Here is a 23,500-nt window from a genome sequence, read left to right on the forward strand (position 1 = left end):
AAAACACTAAGGATGTTAACTGGTTGTTGTTACTTAACATGCACCCTAGTCAGAATGTACATGTGTATGGCAGTTTATAAAAAGTCAGCCATGAAAAACTTTTTTCTTTAGCCTTCTCTGTTTTCAGTTAGGAACTCTATGCACCCTTTTCAGAACTAAATAACCATTCCATGAGAATTATCATTAAGTTAAATCTTTAAAAGTCTGACCAATGCAGGGTATAATGCGTATACTACTAAGGACTTAACCATTTCTCTAATAGCTGGATAACTAAAACACTCAAACCTCACAGTTTGAGATTGGGCAGAGATGCTGAAACTTCGTATGGTTAATAAGCAGAATCCTCTTTCCTGACTCTCTCCCAATCAAGATCTCAAACAATACTTTCAGAATAATAAAATGTATAGAGCACCCTGCTGTGTCGTATGAGTGCATTCGAAATGCATCACACAAACACTGCCTCAACTTGCTTACCCACAGTAATTGGGATCTTACAGCTCTGAAAATGACAGACGAGAAAATTCAGGTTATAAATTTGGGAAAAGTCTATCAGTTTCAGAGCTGTAAGATCCCAATTTCAAGTTTTGATCTACTGTGGGTAAGAAGTTGAGGCAGTGTTTGTGTTGTGTATTCAGAATGCACTCCCATTTGATACAGCTAGGTGCTGTGTGCATGCAATTATTCTCAAAGTACTGTTTGATTGGGAGAAAGTCAGGTTGGGGGATTCTGTTTATTAACCATGTGAAGTTTCAGTATCTCTGCCCAATCTCAAACTGCAAAGTTCAAGTGTTTTAGTTATCCAGCTATTAGAGAAATGGTTATGTTTTAGTAGTAGACATGGTATAACCTGTATTAGTCAGACTTTTTAATAAATTATTCATAATAATTGACATAATGATAGTTTTCATGGAATGGCTGAAAGGATGCATACAGATCCTAATTGAAAACAGAGAAAGAAAGCTACACTGAAAAGTTTTCATGGCTGACTTTTTATAAACTGCCATAAATACACTAATATATTCCAACTAGGGCACAAAGCCATCCAGGACAAAAAAAATACCCAATATAAGGTTGCAACAGAAAATACAATAATACAGTTCACCTATAGTCTTCTGTCCTACCACTTCAAATTCAACACCGCCTCCTCCACTTCTAATGGTGTTGTGGTATTTCAGGCAGTACCCTGCCAAACAACGCAGATTGTGAGCAACGGAAACAACAACAACTTGCCTTTACAGTGCCTGTAACCTAGTAAAATGAGGTTACAGTGAGCCATTCCTGAAATAAGTTGGAGACAATCCTGACCTCAATTTCACTGAACATCTCTGGGGTGAATTAAAGAACAGAAGGGAGTTCTGGTATCGTATAAGGGGAAGTGGAGTCATATTACATTGAAAGTGTGTAAGGTCTTTATGTCCTCCATGACATGCAGAGTACTGTCGGACACCAAAGCTGCTCGAAATTTTACAGTTAATCATGACCATGTATTCTCTGCATGCCGACTCTAATGTGTGTAAAACTGAAATATTTGCATTATGTATGTTGGTGATTTAATACATCCTAATGTGGTCAAGACCTTTTGGTGGGCAGAGAATAATAACCCAACACATACATTCACACAAGTACAAGGAGAAATTAAGTGCGTGGTTTCCCTTTATTATACTGTCCTAGTTATTGCAATCAGGTAAATCACATTTTATAAGCAAACACCATCCAGTTGCACTGTAATCATTGTTTTTCTTTACATAGTTTTTTCATTGTACTGTGAACTGGTCAATTCAATTAAAACATTCTTCTTTGACAAAAAGAAAAAAAATATTCTGACAATGGCAAGCTAGCGCATCACAGTTATCACAAATGGCTAATTCTGCATTTAAAAGCAAGTATTAACAAAATACATCTAGTTATTTTGACACCTATTAGCTTGCTACATAAGCAACAAAGGACAACAGCAACAAAGCTGATGTTTCTAACACACTATAACTCTGATTAGAAGCAAAAGCTGTGAACTCACTAGTTAAAAGCAGGACAGAAAAATACTGAGCATAGAATACTTTTAATCTGTTACATTAATATTCATTTCAAACTGCTTATAATAGCAGTGCCTCATGGCCAAATCATTAGTTTTACATCTGGGTTTCAAATGACACTTTGATTGGATGTAATGTTCAAAAGTTCTCTCCCACTGTGTCTCTGTCGAGTCTTCTGCAGAGAATATGTCTCGCAGTGCTGACACCTTACTGTGCGTGCTGACTCATCATGTGGTTCTGGAAAGACAAAAAAAAACCCCATAAGGGATAAATAACACGTGTCCATATCCATCCAGGGCTCGCTGCAGATAATGTAAAAACTTGTACAATTTTGCTTTATGCAGAAAAACACCAGTAATTGTTAGCTGCACCAGGTTCCATTTTTCATTAGTTTAACAAGTGCAAGATTAAACTCAATAATAATTCTTTATAAGGGTACCCAGTTGGGTCTGACACAGATACATTTGTTTTATTATAGGAGTGTAATAGACAGAACCATTAATGTTATATGTGATAATCATGATCTTTGATTTGATTGAAATTGTCACATGTATTAGTATACAGTGAAAAGTATTGTTTCTTGCGCGCTACACAGACAAAGCCTACCGTTCAGAGAGAAGGAAAGGAGAGAGTGCAGAATGTAGTGTTACAGTTATAGCTAGGGTGTAAATATTTGACAAGACTTTAATATGATACAATGTTGGAGCGAGCTTTAGTGCTGCTTAAATCCTAAACACAGTATACACAACATTTACATTAAATGCAAATGATTCATTCGCTTGAATCTATGGTGAAGGTATACATTGATATCTTTGATTCAATTGTGCATCAAATGAAAACTCATGTGGAGGTTAAATCTACAGACATGGAGTAATTCATCAAATTATTGTTCCAAATGGGAGAATAACTCTTTCATTGTTGTTACCTTTAATATGAAGCTTTTTGTCAATATTCAGTGAATTCTGTTTCTCTACCAGAAGAGGGAAGCACAATACCTGTGTTTTTTTCCCCCTCTGGCAAGCTTTCGTTGTTTAAATATTTTTTCCAGCTTAAGAGTCAAAAATTCCAATTCTTTTCAATTGTGTGTGGCTTCTCACAATAAAATCCATGTTTATGTGCATTTCCAGCCTCTACACAGCTAACAACATGCATTTTAAAAAGAGGTTAAGAGTCTCCAAACCCATCTTCACAAATGTCAATTTATTCAGATGGAAATATTGCATGAACCGCCTTAGACATTTCACTGTTTGCACTTATAGTACTGTAATCTGGTGTCAGAACTCAAATTAATGACTAAAATAAGAGCAAAATACAGTGGTTGCTGATGATCTGAAATAAAAGCAGGAAATGCTGGAAAACCTCAGCAGGTCTGGCAGCATCTGTGGAGAGAGGGACAGAGTTAACATTTTGAGTCCAATATCTTGTGTTTGGAACTGCATCCAAAGGTTTCGAAGTGTCATATGGACTTGAAACGCCGTTTCTCTCTCCACAGATGCTGCTGGATCGGCTGAATTTTTTCAGTACTTTCTGCGATTATCTCAAATTGATGACACTGGGTGTAACTGATTCCTCCATCAATACTGATTCCTCATATCGGGCTGCTTACATAGACAATTAAATATAATGTATAAATGTTCGAGGATACAATACACATATAAAATCCTAACTGAAAATGTACAAGGGATAAATGGATCCATGCAAATCCACCTACAGTTTAAACTACTTTTGTGTGTCTAAATCACTATTGGCAGGAGACCTACTCCTGAGGTGAGTTTACTTAAAAACAGCACTGGTTTGACATTCATAATTCACAAGATTTATATTGTCAAATAGAGGTCATGTTTTGGGCTCAATCTGACTTCCAAGTGTCAACATGAAAAAGGATATTAAGAGGCTGACCAGTGTAAATGTTCAATGTTGCACCCTGATGTTACGTTACCCAGCTCAATTACATTTTTAGGATGACATTTTGAAAATTTTGTAATTAATTTTACTGCTCAGTGATGATAGTAAATATTGAAAAATAAAATTATAAACCTAGTATTTTTTTTAAGTTATTGTGCAGGTTTCCATCTCCTATTAAATGGTCTTATATAAAATGAAAAGAAAAAAAAGAACAAATTATTGAATGTTGACATTACAGAAATATATTATGTTGATCCAGTAAGGTGAGCACAAGAATGACAATTGTAGATATATTGGAATTTTGATTAGAAGTGATTAAAAGATTATACTAAAGGTCAGGATTATTTACATGCTTATCTGGAGTTCCCGCTAAGTCGTGCAGCCTTTTCAGTACAATTTGCCTGAAATTGGGCAAATTACCAAAAAAGACTGCCGAATTTTAAGTGCGAATATTGTCCAGCAACATTACGTTTCCATGATATTTTGTGCTGGTTTAAAAACCACCTGCTCAGCCCATAAAACTGCCCATGCACCCAGATCGAATTAAGCGCTGATGTGGATTTCCACTAATTTTTGGGCCTTCAAAGGAGGCTCTTAAAATTGAGTTCTTTCTTTTTTTAGGCATAAGGGCACCGATAACATGTTCCAAAAGCCTTTGAAGTCATTTTTACAAAATTGCAACAAAAGTGACAAAAATATGTCAATGAAACTAGTGAATGATTCTGCACAACCTTTTATAGCCATTTTCCATTCTTTGAAATCGGGATACTCACAGATGGTGGATTTGACACATATTAAAATAATTTTTTGGTGTTAAATCCATTTTCAGCTGTATTAATCAAAATGCACCAGATTACTACACTTAAATATCATCAAATATTTTTTAAAGCACATTTTTTTTGGTAAAAGAATTATGACCTTAAGCGCAGTTCCGATCGCAGGAAATTTTATGTTGCACAAATGACTTTGGGTGGAAATATGAGATAAGAAACATTTCTGGAAAGCAGCATCATTTCTGGTACAATCTTTGCAGAAAGTTGAAACTCCAGGCCACAATCTTTCCATACAATAAGGTAAATAAGAACAGGAGCTGCTTATTTGGGTGATGTGAATGGTTTAGTTCTGCTTGTACATTAAATGCATGTCAGCTGTCATAGGCTCAAGTACCCACTGGCAAACATTTATTCTGGATTTAAATCAAAACCAAGCCCATTTTGCACAAAACATCAGTGTAATTTTGAACTTCAAAACTGGTGAAAATCCACTTCAGCTTTTGATTTCAGAACTGCACGATTTCAGAGGGAAAATTAGAGTTATGGACTCCACTGACAAACATTTTGTTGTATGGTGCTTATTCCTATCTGAAGTGCCTTATTTAACCTGTGCAGCATTTTTTCCATGGCTTACCTTACTTGCTATCTCTACTGCTATTGTTATGCTGAAATTTCACATGTAAATAAAAGTAAGGGATAAAGTATACTTGCAATGGTTAGAGTTTTGACACGTTTTTATCTTTTTTTAAAAAATGATCTCCTATTCAAGTAGCAAAGAAGATAATGGGGCAAATCCAAAATTTGAGAGAAATAGTTAAAAAAAGCCAAAAGAAGTTAACATTTTTGCAACCATGCTCATTTTGCCTATTTCACAGCAGCAAACAGACCTCAGGTTCTTGTGCCAGCTTAAGTGCATCTAACATTTGTTTTATTTACAATGTCCCAAATCAGGGGTAGGTGGAACGTGGAGTTAAGACCACAATGTGATCAGCCATGATCTTATTGAATGACGGAGCAGGTTCGAGGGGCCGAATGGCCTACTCATGTTTCTAATTCCTATGTTTGTGTATGAAGCAAAATACAAGTTTCAAGACTCAATTTGGTACATTAAAGTATAAAAGGCAAAAACAGTTCATTGTAACGCTGTCAAAGGCAATAAAGTATAACTTTCTAGACCAACCTAGTTTTAATAGCCACTTTCAAGCAGCCTACTATAAACACTCAGGTGGTGTGAAGCAGATATTGGTGCTGAGCACTTTTACTTCAATTTGTTCCATTCAAACATGATAATTATAGCAATTAAAACAACTGTCTGTATCAAACAAGAATTGTACATGATAATAATCCAGCATTTGTACCAGTAACAACATACAAAAAGAAACAGCAGTTGTCATAAACTTTACTTTTCAGAAAAAAAAGATCTACAGAGACGATTAGATTTCTGCTTGTCCCCATGGCAAACCCACCATCTTGGAAGTGAGCCAGTTTGGGGAACTGCAGCTGTGCACTCTCTCCTCCTGCTGCCTGACCTGGTTTTCCTGGTAGTGTATTGTATAGAGACAGATGTGCGAGGCTCATCACTACCACATCTGTCCCAGTACCTGACATTGGACAAACGCAGTACCCAGTGGGACCAGCCATCTGAGAAAGCCTATCTTAAAAAAGATAAATGCTATTTTGGATCAAAATTCTCAAGATAGCTCCTTGAAGTGATGACAGGTTACATCAGTCTTTGAAGGCCACAATGAAAAGCTATTTAAATGCTCAAAGTTACTGTCAACCTGGTGACACTGTGCCATATAATTAATGACAAGTTGCTGCAGATGACAACTAGCACCAGAATTTATATTGTAAATTTCACCAGCCTTTAAAGTCAACTATTAAAAATTGCATTTTCCTGGTTTTGATCTGAATTGTACATTTAAAAATCAATGAGACATACATGTTATTCAATGCTTTTATCGTATTAGTGGTGTGAACTCAGAACTGGCATTCACACTATAATGAAATAGCAGAATAGAGACTCAGGATGGAATCTTGAGGAGGTGCCAGGGGTCTGGAACACTGGCTGCAGAGCTGGTGAAACCCCCACGTCACCCCTTTCGGGGAAGACCCGCCACATCTTATGCCATAAAGATACTTGACAGGCCAGAGATGGGCATTACCCCACAATCAAAGACTCTTGCGGTAGAAGTCCCACCCCCGAGAGCTGTCAGCCAATGAGGGGTTGGCAGCTCTATTGACTGGCAGCGCCACGATGGAGGTAGTGGCTGCTACCAGTATGACACCCACCCAAAGCCTTGCATCATCGCTGGATCCGAGGCCACAGTAAGTGATGGCGGGAGGGATGTTACAGGATAGGGATCACTGGGGAGACTGGTAGGCAGCAAGGGCAGGGAGTGGCTCGGTGCAATTCCCCTGGTTTTTCAATCAGGAACTGAGTGCCTTTAAACAAGTGTCCCACTACCCCCACCCTGCCCCTCCCCACTCAACCCAAGATCTCTAGCAACACTTCATGTGACCCGAATGGTGAGTCCTTCTTCCGCCCCTGGGTTGATAGCAGCAGGGTCAGGCCTTGATTAATTGCTCCTGTAAGGGCCTCGATTGGTGGTGGGGTGGAAATTCTGCCCAAGGGCCTTCCTCATGGTCTTAATCAGGGTGAGGGTGGGGCCCCCATCTACCTCCCCCCTACCAAACTTGACATGGAGGAGGATTTCACCCAGGATTCCAGTGTCTGCAATTCCACACACAGGCCCAAATATCTGTGGCGATGAAAAGACTCCTTAGCCAAAATGGCACCAGAGCCCTGAATCTGGAAGTCCTGTCCCCATATCTGGCACCTACCATTTTAGAATAGAATCATAGAAACCCTACAGTGCAGAAAGAGGCCATTCAGCCCATCGAGTTTGCACCGACCACAATCCCACCCAGGCCCTACCCCCACATCCCTACATATTTATCTGCTAATCCCTCTAACCGACGCATCTCAGGACACTAAGGGGCAATTTTAGCATGGCCAATCAACCTACCCCGCACATCTTTGGACTGTGGGAGGAAACCGGAGCACCCGGAAGAAACCCACGCAGACACGAGGAGAATGTGCAAACTCCACACAGACAGTGACCCAAGCTGGGAATTGAACCCAGGTCCCTGGAGCTGTGAAGCAGCAGTGCTAACCACTGTGCTACCGTGCCGCCCAACAAATTTTGGCCAGAGAGTACCAGGGGCAGGACATATTCTGCACATCCAAGGTTTTACAGAGCCTGTGCAGTTACCTTCACTCTCAATTTTCCTCACTGAGGTTTCTAAAACGCGACTTGAGGGATTTACGAATTTGTGGAAAAGTTCTAAACCTATCAGAGTTCTTTGGAGAGGTCAAGTACCCTCTGGGGATTTTAGAAGTATGCACAAACATGCATAAAAGATGGAAGTCTGTGGAACTGTCAAGTCATTTAAATCTCCTACTCTTTAAATTTTGAACAACAGAAGTATCTTTCAGTTAAAAACAAATTGTTAGCAATTTCAATGGCTGTTTGGTGACAAAAGCTTGAGGGTTATCATTACAGTAATCGTACTGCTTTCCACAACCTATTATCACAGTGGAAGAGGGTGCTGTAAGTTCATAGGTTGACAGCTCTAAGACGTTACAAAGAGATTATAAGGAGAATAGCTGTCTTTGATTTTTTATTTATTCGTCAGGGGATCTGGGCATTGCTGGCTGGGCTAACATTCATGGTCCTTTCCTTTGAACTTGATTTGCGAGGCACCTTAAGAGTCAATCACGTTGCTGTTGGTCTGGAGTCATATATAGGTCAGACCAGGCAAGGGTGGCTGATTTTCTTCCAGAAGGACTTGGATGCAGGGCTAAGAATACAAATGTACAAATTTTTATTGAAGATTAAGTACTTGATGGGACTAATTGAATTGAATTGGCTTTTTATCAACAGGAGTGCTATATTTAGGAAGTGTAGTCCATAGTAGATAGGGACGTAAATACTTAAAACTTTATTTAATCTCAGCATGGTTCCTGAACTCTGCCCATGGTGGATACTGGATGAGTTGGCATGGAGCAAGAAAGGATGCAAGGGCACAGGTAGTGGGGAGAAATAGGTTGGCACTAAGTTGGTATAAGAGTTATGGAGATCAGTGAGGGTCATGGGTGGCATGAGTTGCTATTAAGTTGGAATGGGGTTTAAGGGAACTATTGGGAGTGGTTAGAGGAGATAGGGATCGTGTGGAAGATATGTGAGGATGAGGGCTACAGGGTTTTACTGTTTTTAATTACAACTATGATGAAGTCCCAGAGCACTGCGGTAGGCCTTTTAAACAGCTTGCCTTGGCACATGGCAGCCCTGTGGCTGCCCCTGTATTGTTTACTGGATTGGTGAGCCGACCCCAGTACACACTCGCCGACTTGGGACAGTTTCTCCCAAGTCGGGTTCAGAAATTTCCTGACTCTGCGCACTTGACCTAGGAGCAAATATCCAGCCCTCAAGGTTTTCAATCTCGCCTAACTCTCTGGGAAACATCTCTTTTTACACGCAGAAGTAGGAAACAAAAAATCAGCTAATGTGTTTTGTTCCTCTCCCACGGTTCCGCATTGGAGTTGTCGATTTGCACCATTAACACTTTGGGAATAGAGGCGATTGGCCATTCTTTTGGTTCGGAAAAGATGCACAGAATGGTAAAGAAAACATTTTAAATGGAAGAAGTATAATAAATACCGTCTCTATTCTCAGTGTAGCTTCCTTACTGGTGGAAACTTCATGCTTCAATCCAGAATTAGATGAATCGTGCAATTTTATATGGCACCTTTCATGGCCTCAGGATATTCTGAAGCAATTTGCAGTCAAGTACTTTTGAAACACAGTCACTGCTGTAGGGAAATGCTGAATTTGCATACAGCAAGATCCCACAAAGAGCAACGACAAACTGTTAATTAGGGCAACCTGCGAATATACATCTTGTACAGGAAGCCACTTTGTAACGACTTCTCTGACATCCCATTTCAGTGAAGATAAGAGGCTGAATATTTGCCCATTCACGATGTCACAGAGGTTTTAAGTTTAAGGTTTATTTTCTTAGTGTCACAAGTAGGCTTACATTAACACTACAATGAAGTTGTGAAAATCCCCTAGTCGCCACACTTTGGCACCTGTTCGGGTACACTGAGGGAGAATTTAACATGGCCAATGCACCTAACCAGCATGTCTTTCAGACTGTGGGAGGAAACCGCAGCACCCAGAGGAAACCCACACAGACACGTGGAGAATGTGCAGATTCCGCACAGGCAGTGACCCAAGCCTGGAGTCGAACCCAGGTCCCTGGCGCTCTGAGGCAGAAGTGCTAACCACTCTGCCACTGTGCCGCCCTAGGCAGATCTTAATGACATTGTATCAGGATGGGTTCCATATATTGAAGTGTTTGACAAGGGTAACTGAAGGTCACCAGTGATCATATAGACCTCTCCCTTCGTTACCCTCAGAACTATTAAAAAATTTAGGTGAATGCATTCCCCCTTTAAAATAATATTTGATTGTTATCTGGGAAATGGTGTAATTTTGGTGCCAGCTGTGTGAAGATGTCCTTGTGCCAGAAATTGGTGTTTTTGTCAGTTTCTGCAGTGCAGAGCTGGACCGGTGCCACATGCAAATGATATGATAATGTGACCTACTGCACTTTTCACCATTGGTAAATTAAGGGGTTATTCCTGTGATTAATCCTTTTTTTTCTGAAAAAGTAACTGCATTAACTCAATATAAGACGCATGTTTTGTTTGGGAAAGAAATTCATTTTTGGAAAACAGCATTGATGCGAAAAAATGATTTGCTGTTTCACATTTGCTTTCATATTCACAGCAATACAAAAATACTCAATGCACTTCATAAGCATATCCAATGTAGATTTAGTAGGGAGAAAATATTGACATTTCAAAGCATCTAAATTCAATGGTACGGCAATTGTTTTCACTACATTACTTTTCCCTCCCTAATCAGAATCTTTTTCAATCCTTCCTCTTTTTTCCAGGTCAGTGCATTGTGTACTAAATAAGATAGGCTGCCCAATTATACAACCTTTGTTCTGTTAAGAATAATAGACACATCTCATAATTAAGAGATTATACAGGCCAACATTCCAGCCATTGCTAATTTTAGCAAAAATGTCTTGCATTTAAACAACGCTTTTAACGTAGGACAGCAGCCAAAGAGACTTTACAGCAAGCACAATAAGATAAAGATTGACACTGAGCCAGAGATGAAGTTATTGGGGGGTGGGGGGGAGAGGTGGTAACTAAAAGCTAGATCAAAGAGTTATGTTTTATCGAGTATCTTAAATTATCAGAGAGGTGGAGACCATAGAGATTTAGGGAGGAAACTACATAGCTGAGGGCCAAAATGGTTTGGCAGCGGCCAGGAATGTACAACAGGCCATTTGGAAGAACAGTTTGTTGGGGGTTTGTAGGTCTAAAGAAGGTTTGGGAGCTAGGTGGCGAGGGGGGTGGGGTGGGCGGGTATGGTGAGACCATCAGGGGATTTGAACACAGGGGTGAACATTTTAAATTGGAGGCACTAGGGGACTAAGATGTCAATGTTGATCAGTGACTAGAGGGGTGGTGAGTGAGCAAGTCTTACTGCAGTTTAGGCAATGGAGTTTTAGGTGAGCTAAACTTATGGAGTGTGGAGGATGGGAGGCCAGCTTTGGAATACTTAGACTTGGAGGGGGAGGGGTGGGGTCAAAGACATGAAGAGAGTGAGTGCACTGTCACCTCTAAGGCAGAAGCTCTGCTTTAGGAGGTGACAATGCACTCGTTCTCTTCATGTCTTTGACCCCACACCTCCCTTGGGTTCAAGTCCCGTTATGGAGACCCGTGCACAAACTCCAGTGAACCAACTTTCAGTTAGCTGAGAGTAACTCCCTCACATTACTGTAGTTGTGAGGGAATGCTACACTGTTAGGATATGCTGCCTGCCCCCCTCAAAGGTCACATGGCATCATTGTAAAGGAGATCAGGGAATTTCTTCCTGGTCTCCTGGTCAATATTCATTTCTCAACCATCAATATAGTAGATTATCAGGTTCTTATCTCATTTCTGTTTGTGTTGTGTGCAAATTGGCAAACATGTTTCCTATGCCGCAACAGTGATTTAACATCAAAATAACTCAATGGAGGTAAAGTGCATTTGGAGGTTTTGAAATTGTGTAAATTCTTTATAAAGGCATGTATTTAAAACAAGAGTTTTAGCAGTAGATGGATGTGGAGGTGGGCAGTGTCATGAGGATGAAGAAACAAGGTCGTTATTATGAAGCGAGAATGAATCTGGACAGTCAGTTCAGGAACAAATAGGATGGTGCAGTTCTGAACTGCTTGGTTGAGCCTAATTCAGTGGCCAGGAAGGGAGATGGCGTAGGTAGTTCTGCTCGTGGTAATGTACAGCTGGAGAAAATTGTGGTTCATCTAAGGCTGGAAGTCAGACAAGTGGTCTGATAAAAACAGAAAATGCTGGAAAATCTCAGCAGGTCTGACAGCATCTGTGGAGAGAATACAGCCAATGTTTCGAGTCTGGATGACCCTCTGTTAGAGCTTCATCTGACAATATAGAGAAAGTGGAAATGTTGCAAGAGGTACTGTAATGGGATGTCCAAAGCTAAACCAATGTGGGCAAAATTGCGAAGACACTAAAATTGGGTGTGGAGATTCTGATGTCTGATTAATCTGTGACCAGTCAAATTGATGCAGGTAACATGTACTGACTGGTCTGTGGCATGCCACACTGCTGAATGCAATGTTGAGTGGTTGCATGCCTCAGCAGTAGGCCCAAGTTTATGTGAGGCTGGCTTTAATGCTAGCCTGCGCTTAGGGAGGCCGGACAGTCCGGCTTGTGAGCACTCTGTCCTCCGTCCGGCGCCACCTCGAGCCGGACGTTAATTTGTCCTTTTTTGGGTCTGACTAAAAAAGGGCAGGCGCTCGGCTCTTTCCGGAGGATTTCCAAAGTCAACTTCGTTCCGTGGAGTGCCCGAAGGCCGGTGACGCAACCTCCGCGCCTCCGAAGATGATGGAATGCTCGGTCGGAACGCTCATCCCGATCGGTGGCCAAAGATGAGTCGGGAGTGCTCGGGTGGGTGGTGACGTTCTCGGCTGCGTGGAGGCGCTTGCCGAAGCTAACGCAATGGGCGAGTGTCCAAGCGCTCGGTTGTTTCTGGAGGGATCCGAAGATGAGTCGGGGGGAGCTCGGATGGTGACGCGATGTTGTTCTGGTCTGAGCCGGTACGTTGCCAAAGATGACGCAATGGTGTGCTCCGCTGTTTCCGGACGGTTTCCGATGATGACGTAACGCGGGGAGGCTGGCTGAGTGGATGTTGTCAGTGCGCACGCGCGGCTGCCATCTTTGTCCTCCTTTTTGAAAATTTGGAAATGGCCACCCTACCTGCGCTTCTTAAAGCAGTTCTTAAGAGGAGACAACTCTGGCTACAGCAGGAACAGGGAGTGGGTAAAGAAGTGTTGAAGACCAACAAGAACCCACTAAAATAGTGCAACATACCAGAGAGTGTGCCCCACACTTCTCAGATGCTGTGCTGGAGTGCTTTGGTGTTGGAAGGATACACAAGAACTTCTGACTGACAAGGCAGTACTGTGGAAGTCTGAAGGGCTAAGGAATCACCATCATTCGGTGTGACATTTATAGCCACCAGCTCATATACTGGCACAGACGCAAAGGTGGGATCCGTATGTCAGGAGTCACTGGGCTCCATGAAGTGAAGCTGATGTCCTCTTGTGGGATGACAGCAATCATGCTCCAACCACTGCCACTCCACCAGTGCCTTTGTTGTTGCATTTCAGCTCGCCAACCCAGACTGTCCATGGTAGCACAATCTGAAGCCAGGTCTTCCAGGCACAGAGCTGCTCAAGGATATCTTGCAATGTCACCTGCAGACTCCCCCACAAAGTTAGCAGCCATGCTGCAGTCACTGAGGTTTAAAGTGTATTTATTAGTATCAGAAGTCGGCTTACATTAACACTGCAATGAAGCTACTGTGAAAATCTCCTAGTCACCACATTCCGGCGCCTGTTCGGGTACACTGAGAATTTAGCACGGCCAATCCACCTAACCAGCACATCTTTCGGACAGTGGGAGGAAACTGGAGCACCTGGAGGAAACCCATGCAGATGTGGGGAGAACGTGCAGACTGACTCCACATTCCTGGGTATTCACTAACAGGCTGTACATTGTGTGGCTGCAGTTTTGGTACATCCCAGTATTAAAAGGCTGTGCCTGTGAAGCTACATTTCTTTTAGATGTTAGTGTCCCTGGCACGGCCATTTCAGAGGGTAGTTAAGAATCAAACACATAGCTGTGGGTCTGGAGTCACATGTAGGCCAGACCGGGTGAGAGTGGTAGATTTCCTTCCCTAAAGGACATTAGTAAACCAGATGGGTTTTTACGACAATCAATGGCGTGTTCCACTGTTACTGAGATTGGCTTTATATTCCAGTTTTATTAATTGAATTCAAATTCCACCAGCTACCGTGGTGGGGTGTGAACCCATGTACCCAGAGCATTAGCCTGGTTCTCCGGATTACTAGTCCAGTGACATTACCAGTCTGCCGCCGCCTCCCCTTGATGTGTGCAGTGGATGTCACTTTGAACCACGGGGAAGCCCACTGTCCTGGAAAAACCACAGAACACTCTGGCTGCTTCTCCTTATTCAGAGAGAACATACTGAAGTCCCTTCCCCTGAAATACAGAGCCTCCATCATCTCTCTGACACAGCATTGGCTGGTGGACTTAGAGATGTTAGATATGTCACCTGTTCTAACCTGGATGGACCCTGATGCATAGGTGTTGAAACCATGGTCATGTTCGCCACCACTGGCAGTGCTGTCCTCACACATCTCTGAAGCTGCCGGTCCACTTCCAAAGAACGATGAGAGTTCTTTTGGCAGTTCTTTTGGCTGTTCTTTAATGAGCTGAAGGTGGTGAACACACTGCGCCTGGCTATAGGCTGAAAGTAAGAAAAGTATTCCCGGAAGACCCAAGTAGATAAGGTCTCCTGCTGAGAACTCTCTTCTCCATCCGCCCTCTGCTAGCAGTGTGCTTTCTTCTTTGCTGCTCTGCACCAACTCCCTCTCCTGCTAGAGCCCAACGAGGACTACACCAATGGCACCTATGGCCTCAGTAGGTGTTGTACCCAGAACTCTTGTATTAGCCACCAATTCCTTTCCCATGTGTAGCAGTCTTCACCAGCTTTAGGCAACTCCGCCAAACACCCAGTACTTCCACAATCTCAAACGTAGCCAGTGGAATAACAAATCTGTAAGCTGGGTGATGATGCTTTTAAACAGCACTGATTGGGGGTCCTTCATGCTGCTGAACAGATGAGTGGCTCAGGGAGGGAGTTAACTGGGCAGGTGATTTCCAAAATGGCATCACTGACGTCAAATCAACATTAGACATTGACTGATGTCACAAACGTCCCACTCTGCATACTGCCTGCTCATGATGCCCCATGCCAGAGGTGGATGGAAACAGCACTGATACCATTCTCCTTCAAAAGCGGCTTCTGCAGCACCAAATCTACTGATGCTCAGACCCAAATTCTGTGGCCCAAGAGATAGATGAGGAAAAGAGAACACCCCTAGGTGCCAATATGTGGATGAGAAGTGAAGCCACCATTTCAGCTGTTTTGACTATGACGGAGAGTTAAGAGTGGAGCTAACAGAGGGAAGTTTCCCTAAACTGGAAGCAGCAGATAAGATCATGTGCTTAACTGTGTTACAGGCTGCACAGAGGATGAAGAGGGCAAAAAAGGATAATGTGTCATAGAGAATGTCATGCGGGACTTTGCTTAGGCTGTGGGAAGAGCAGGAGCTTTATTGTAAAGGGTCAAACAAGGAGTGAAGGGAAAGACAGGAAGTGAACTGGTAGGCACGGTAACAACACATTTAAGTATTTTTAAAGGAAAGAGAGTTTGCAGATGGGCTGGTACAAGGACAAAGGCAGTGTTTTGAAATCAAGAGGAACACTGTCTGAAAGGGGGAATTACAGTATCAACTAGCCAGGATGGGAAGTTGGACTGTCAGCAGTTTTGCTACTTCAATGGGTTAGTTGGCAAGATGTGTAGCCTTCATACGGAAAGGCCAATAAAATTGCTTCCTCCCACTAATTTATGATGTAAATAGTTGAAGACCATTTGTAGTAATTATCGACAGAAATGGCTGAAGTAGCCCAGGCTACTTTTCTTTCACAAGTTGACAATTTGTTTAACAGTCAACAATGAATTTTTAAAATCTGTTTATTAGCAAGCAGCATGGTTTCCCAATACAACTAGGTGATTACCAAATAATTTATTTTTAAATTTTACTTTATAAAACAATATAACTGTTACAATAGTGTTAATATTAGTTGTGAAGATATGTATGAGTTACTGAAATCCAATCTAAAGTTTAGCTGATCTGCTTTTGGCACATCTTCAGACTTTGAAAAGGCTGCTTTGAGCCTGAACTCTCAGGTAATCATGTGACTGCATGTCTAACCTGTCAGTACGTTCTATTCCGAGTGTCCACCAGATGTCACAATTGTTATTACTCCTCAAGTGTGTGGAACCATCCAACACATGTTCCACTCCAAATAGATACGCAATTGCACAATTCATCCACTCATCTTGAAAGCCGAGCCACTCCTGCTCCAACTTCAGCCAACAATCTAGTTTACATGGTCGAATGCAAGGCCGACCACATTTTATCTGAAGAGCCATCTATATTCAGCCGAAAAATTACTGTAATCCAATGACTTTACAAACCAATAAAAAGGACATCTAAAGTCAAGTGGAGAATCCATATTTTTGCTGGAATCTATCTCTTTTGAAACAATGCAAGATCAGCATAAGATGGACCCAAACAGAGTAACATTTCTTCTGTTAGTGGCGGCTGACTGATTACACAGGAAAGATCGATAAACTGAATTCCACGGGACCGGATCTGATAATGAACTTTTCAATGTCACATTACAACATACATTAATTGATGGCTCTGAAGCAGCAGATGATTGAAAATAATTTTTTGGCCTTGTCATTAAATCTGTTCACTGTTTAAGACATTGGACAGGATATTGCAGAGTTCATGGTGTCAGTGCCAATTTAGAGCACTTTGAGGAAAGGTTTCTTGCATCCTGTGTCATTCAGGCACTTGATAAGCCACCAGTGGGCCTCCTGGGGTCAAGGACTCAGTGGACCAAAGCCTCACCCACCAAGAGGCCAGCCAATCAGAGGCCAGCAGTTCTCAGCAGTGCCATGAAGCAGGTGGTGGTTGCTGCTTCAACTCGAGGCCTCGGATTGAGGAAGGATCCAGGCACAGCTGAGCGATGGTGGAAAATAGGGTGGGGTCAGCAGCAAGGACCGGGGAGTGGCTTTAAGCAGTGCTGCGCCCTTCCTGATGCTAGGCCCCTTATTCAAGCACTGCCTTTGGACCAGGGTCCCAACACTCCCTCCCCATGGAACCTGGAGGCAAATATGCCATGGTTTGCTTGCCATGCCCCCAAACCCCACCATTGGGTTAATACGACAGCAATGGGCAGGATGAGGCCCTAAAGTGTGCACTAATTGCCCCCTGAAGGACCTCAATTATCAATGGGACAGGAAGGCCTTTGATGGGTCATCCTGCAATGGACTTAAACAGAGTGGAAGCGGGAAGGTGGCCACCCTCCCACCTAATTAACACTGAAAAATGGAAGGAACCAAGCTGCCAAGGCTTTCTGCCTTTTCCAGAATTTAACATGCTGAGTAAGGGACAAAATTTCCACCTGCCATAGAATTGTGGGATCCCTAAAGTGTTAAAAGAGGTCATTTGGCCCATCAAGTCTACACCGACTCTCCGAAAGACCATCCCATCCAGGCCCCATAACCCAGCGCATGGCTAATCTATGATCTTGGGACATTATGGAGCAATTTAGCATGGCCAATCCACCTAACCTACATATGTTTGGACTGGGGGAGGAAACTGGAGCACCCGGAGGAAACCCACACAGACAATCACCTGAAGCTGGAACTGAAGCTCAGGCCCCTGGCGCTGTGAGGCAGCAGTGCTAACCACTGTGCCACCATGCAGCCTCAGCGGGCAAATATTATCAGGTGGTGGAGCCATGGACAGGGGCTCCCTATGTCCATTGTTTGGGCTCACTCAGAACTTGATATGGTGCTGCCAGCCTGATGTGGCCTCGAGGTCAGGGAAGCAGTGTGGATTCCAATGAAAGGAACAATTCTTTAAAATAATTTTTAGCAAGCAGAGGAGTTGAAGGGGGTTCCTGGCAATTGCCTGTATGCCCATGCAAATTAGGTGTCTGGGGTAGGCACTGGAGAGCATGGGTAAGTGTGATCCATACGTAACTGCCAGGATTCTATCCTGAGCATTTAGGTCATCAATACATTTAAATTGACTACTTAATTTATTTGGATTTATTTTACCATAAACTGAAACTATTCAATCTTACATTTTGTGCTCCAAGTCAATAGTAAACATCTTTGTAAGCTTGTCATCCTCACAATGCAACTTAAAAGCTATCACAGTAACAGCAAGCTCACCAGCTTGAATAATAAACGATAAAGAGAATCCCAACTCATCTTGTCAGCCTTATATTTAAAAAGTTATCTGAGTACCAAACTAAATACATGGGTATATTTAATTTGCATTGACATTTTCAGTACAAGGGCTCAAATATCTGGCAATTTGAGAGAGAGAGCTACAGCCACAGTTGAATTGTCCCTTTACAAATCTCCTTCTTGTAATCTTTCCAATTTTAGCATTAAAACTAATTCCCAAAACTTTGGGCTGAACTGTTACTTTGGAACCCCAACGACAGGCTGAAAAGCAGGTCCTGGACCCGCACTTGCCGCCAGCAATACTGCCATAGGCAGCCTCCTAAATGACGGCCTGTAGATACAACGTCAATGAAAGATGGCGGGCTGATGTTACCCAATCAGTGGGTTGGCAGCTCTGAAGCCTCAGCAATGTCACCAGGTTAGCTGGGTGCTGCAGATGCAGGCAGGAGACCTCGAGAGTATCTTAGAATGGAGGTGTCCTCAGATTGTTAAGTATGCATTAGAATTTAGGGGGTCAAGGCCTATGTGCCCCATGGGACAGAAGGGAATCCCCTGCAGGGAGATTGTAGTGGCAGTTGTCCCTGTCCTCAACCCTCTCAGATGGATCCCCTGGCTGCTGCAGAGAACCTGTCTCCATAAAGCTGGTGGGCGTATGTATATGTGTGTGTGCAGGTTTATGGGTATCTGTGCACGTGTGTGCACTGACTCTGTAAAATGGCCCTAACTGGTTCTTTAATTATGCAAATTGGCTTCAGTGGAGCAGGCAACTGATATGCCTTGAAGAATGTTGCTGGGTAAATTCCGTTCTGACAAGGTTCCCTGCTATTCAGCCCTTCAGTTGAGTTCATTGTTGGGGAAACAAGATACAACTCATATAAGATCAACTCTAACAAGATACGATGGCATTTTGTTCCACTGTGTAAAATCAGATTAGGATTATATTTTTAATTCTAGAATTTCCATCCAACTATTTTTGACCAATCTCAGTGGTTTTAATTCAATTGTTGCCTAAACAAATGTATTAAATCCAATCAGCTCAGCATCAGCAAAACAAGATACGTATTGGCAATTAATTTTTGCTGATATATCGTTGTGATTTGACGTGTTTCATTGTTAATCTGTAGTAATAAAGACATCTCCCACTTCACACGCTAATTCAGTAGCCAGTTTGGTTTAAATCTGCAATACTTAATTGCTAGTAAAGAAGTGCTAAGCCATTGCTAAACATATTGTACTGCCCCTGATCCCAAGCGTGCCCCCATTTTACAATTATATCAAAAATGGTATCACCATAGGCAAGGCCATCAAGGAAATCAAAGCAAGCATTGTGTGGATAACACGCACCTTAAATTTTCAAGACAGCTGATTTTAAACAAATGAAACTTTTGCTGGCCCAACTGCATATATCCAGCTCATTAACTAACAATGGAATCTCATGTAGCTAAAAAGATTTGCACGCTTCATTACATGCTATCACAAAGCCAAACTTTATTTACACCTTTTCCAAATAATAAAACAAAGCATTTAATTGTCTTTTTCCAGTGTATTTTTATCTGCTTATTTTTAGACTAGTTTGACAATGTTCCAATGATCCAGGACTAACAGATGGCCTGTCTTAAAGCCTCATATGTTCTGTAGTTTGCACTCCTGACAAACAGTAAACGCACTCAACGGGTGTGCAGTGAATCGTGTGCAGCAAAGGGGGTTATAAAAATACACAACTGAATTTGGTTGGTTCGGCTGAACATTTAGGCCAAATGCTGGCTTGGCAACATAGAGTGTGGTAATAGCAAACTACAATTACTGGTGGCAAAAGCAGCAGCAGGCAGTATTCCATGCTGTATATGTACATATCTGTACATGCTCTGGAAGTGACATCACACAAGGTAAGTACTTTCTTCACACACTGTATTCCTTTTCAAACCAACGCTGAGATCAATTTATTCTTGTTACACTCCTGATCAGGTAAGATTCAATAGTCACATTAAAAGGTCCCACGTTATTGCTAACAGAATCAGACGATGCACACTTTTTAATAACGTGAGCCCACTAAACACTGACAGCAACTATCTCTCCCATTCCCAGTGGGAATGGAGATGAAGCTCCTTGTCTCCACAGTAGGTTTTCTCTCTCTCTCATCCTTTGCCACCTGGTCTCAGCTCAATATTGTCTAATTTGATCTTCACCGTTACAGGATCTCTGGTCCTCAAATCGATCTGTGAGGTCTCTTCCCCGGTTTTGTTTTGCCCTCCTTATTGAAAATTGGTCATTCTTTCTTCTCCCTGCAACAACAACATCCTTATCTTTTCCTCTTGCCTTCACCTATTCAGTGAGCCTTGGCGCTAATACATTCAGAAATTCATTCATTGGGGGGGGGAGGGGGGGGCCCAATCTTCAGTATATTCCGTTCATTCATTTGTTTTTGCTTCACTCTGCTACATTTTTTTCTTCTGTCTCATAATTTCAATTTCTGTATTTTCTCACTCTGTCTATGGGTACATCATAATGTTTCTGAACAATAAACAGGCTTGCTATGCAGAGGATTTAGAGTGAGATGGATGCAGAGCGATCTTGCAGATTTATTTTGGTGTGATTGAATAAGAATTGGAATTGTACAGTATTATATGCAAAGAGCCAATCTGCTGCTGTATATTCTCATCAGTTAAAGAGAAAATATTCTTTGACTACATGAAGCAGTTTTGTAGCCAAGAAAACATTATTGAATGGCATGGTTCCAGTTTGGGAGGTAAAGTTATAAACTGTCTACTGTATCTTTCCATATCAGCACACACTTAATACTGCAAAATAATCCTTGCATTTATATTGCAAGTTCATGTCAAGTGGCACAAAATGCTTCAAACAATTAATTACTTTTGCTAAAACACTGAAGTGATTATTTTATATGTAGCCATCTTGTGACAACATAATGTCACAAACTGGCAAGAGGTAAATGACTCGTAAACTTGATTTTAAGTAGCATTTGTAAGAGGAGAACACTATCAAGGATGCCTTGAAAAGTCCTGGCTTTTGTTTAAATAACACCTTAAAATCTTTTAACCTTCGCGGAGCAGGTTGATGGTCTTTTGATTTAAGCATGCACGAACGTTAAGAGTTTGTAGAACAAGACTCATTTTTAATAAACTTCTGGCATAGCTTTATTACTGAAACCTTGCCTACCACAGCTTCTCCAGTTAGAATGCTCCAGTAAAACAGAAAGAAAGATTCTATATATAGAGTCTTTCATGACTGCTGCATGTCGTAAAGTGCTTTACAGCCAATGAAATATCTTCAAAGCGTAGTCAGCTTTTGGAATGTAGAAAATGCAGCAGCAAAATTGCATACAGCACACTCCCACGAACAGGAATGTGATGATGGCCAGACTATCTGTTTTTTGGCGACGGTCCCTCGGCACTGCACTGTTGGAATTATCAGGCCTTGCTTTTGTGCTCAGGTCCTTGAGTGGGACCTGAACCCAGAACTTTCTAATGAGAGGCGAGAATGCAATAAACTGAGCCATGGCAGTCACATGGAGGTTGAATTGGATAACCCCAGAAAATAGGTGCTGAGATCATGATCTGTGACTAACCCGCACCAGTGGATTGCACTGCATAGAAAATGACAAGTTCATGATTTCCACAATTTCTGTATGCAGCCAGCACTCCTATTCCCTGATCACCCCTTTGCTCACTAACTTAGCTCCTAGTCAAACAATGCTTTGAATTTAAAATTTTCATCCTTGTTTTCAAATCTCTCCATGACCTCACCCCTCCCTATCTCTGTAACCTCGTCCAGTCCTACCACCTTCTGAAATATCTGCGTTCCTCTAATTCTGGCCTCCTATGCATCCCCAATTTTAATTATATCAGCTTTCGGAAGGCGGTGGTGTTGTCACTGGATTAGTAATCCAGAGACCCAGCGTAATGCTCTGGAAACTTAGATTAAAATCCCACCATGGCAGATGGTGAAATTTGAATTCAAAAAAAATCTGAAATTAAAAGTTTAATAATGATGATGATGTCGATTGTCATAAAAAACCCATCTGGTTCACTAATATCCTTTAGGGAAGGAAATCTGCCATCCTTACCTGATCTGGCATGCATGCGACTCAAGATCTACAGCAATATGGCTGACTCTAAAATGCCCTCTGACAACCATTGAGCCTAGCAAAACACTCAGTTCAAGGGCAATTAAGGAAGAACAATAAATGCTGGCCCAGCAAGTGACGCCCACATCACCATGAAGAATAAGAAGAACTTCTAGTGACCATGCCTTCAGTTGCTTGGACTCCATGGAACTGCAGTAATATACATGCTTGAAAGTTTAATTCATTACTGATCAATGTACAATGCAGGAATAGAATGATATGGGAGTAAAAATATTACAAAACAAACTCAGGCGCTTTAATCCCAAGTACAACATTTTAGTGGATCTCCAAATATTAAAATAGAACCATTTAATTTGTTTACAATTTTGGAAACTACAAGGCATGTGGGGTTTGTTGTTTTAATTCTGCTCTCATCTGCCAAAGCTGCTCACCATTCCTGGTTCATCATGGAATGCAAAAGATAATAACCAACCCGTTCTCTATTGCAAACTGTCTTCTTAAACTTTTCCATCTTGCCTCCTCCATCCTCATCTCAAACAACAAGTGCAAAGCATTCATGGTCTTCTTTATCACAACTGAGACCATCCAATCCGCTGTCTCTGCTTCCCTTTCTCCCATGAACTCATCAGGCCAAACCTCCTCTAGGGTTGTAAGAAGTAGGAGCTGGATTAGACTATTTGGCTCCTCAAACTTGGTCTGCCATTCAGTATGATCATGTCTAATCTTGTACCTCAACTCAATCCTTGCTGCCTGTTCTCCACATTTGTCCAGTCCCTGTGAGATCAAAAATCAATCAGTTTCAATCTTGAATATACTCAATGATGGAGCATCCACAACCCTCTGGAGTAGACAATTCCAGAGATTCACATAACTCTGAGTGAAATAAATTCTCCACCTCTCAGTCCTAAATGGTCAACCTCTTGTCCAGAGGCTGTGTCCCCATAATCTTAATTCCCCAAGCAGAGGAAACAAACCTCTCAATGGCTATCCTGCCTCAAGCCAATTTTAAGCAGTCCACCATTCGTGGCTATATTTTCATCTGCCAAGGCCCTAAGCTCTGGATTTCCCTCACTAAACCTCTCTGCCTCTCTTTCC

The 23,500-nt window shown here is 41.9% G+C and overlaps 1 protein-coding gene across 4 annotated transcripts in view; it reads right to left on the minus strand.

Annotated features, from left to right (window-relative positions):
* Positions 1 to 1,635: 1,635 nt before the first annotated feature.
* Positions 1,636 to 23,500, minus strand: part of znf423 (zinc finger protein 423) — a 372,637-nt gene continuing 350,772 nt past the window's right edge. For all 4 annotated transcript variants that reach the window (XM_078210855.1, XM_078210854.1, XM_078210853.1 and 1 more), the window contains one exon: positions 1,636 to 2,267. In XM_078210855.1, coding sequence (XP_078066981.1) covers positions 2,238 to 2,267 — 30 coding nt within the window. In that variant the 3' untranslated portion in view covers positions 1,636 to 2,237. The remainder of the gene's footprint in view (positions 2,268 to 23,500) is intronic.

Source organism: Mustelus asterias, chromosome 4 (genome assembly GCF_964213995.1).
Source record: "Mustelus asterias chromosome 4, sMusAst1.hap1.1, whole genome shotgun sequence".
NCBI lineage: Eukaryota > Metazoa > Chordata > Chondrichthyes > Carcharhiniformes > Triakidae > Mustelus > Mustelus asterias.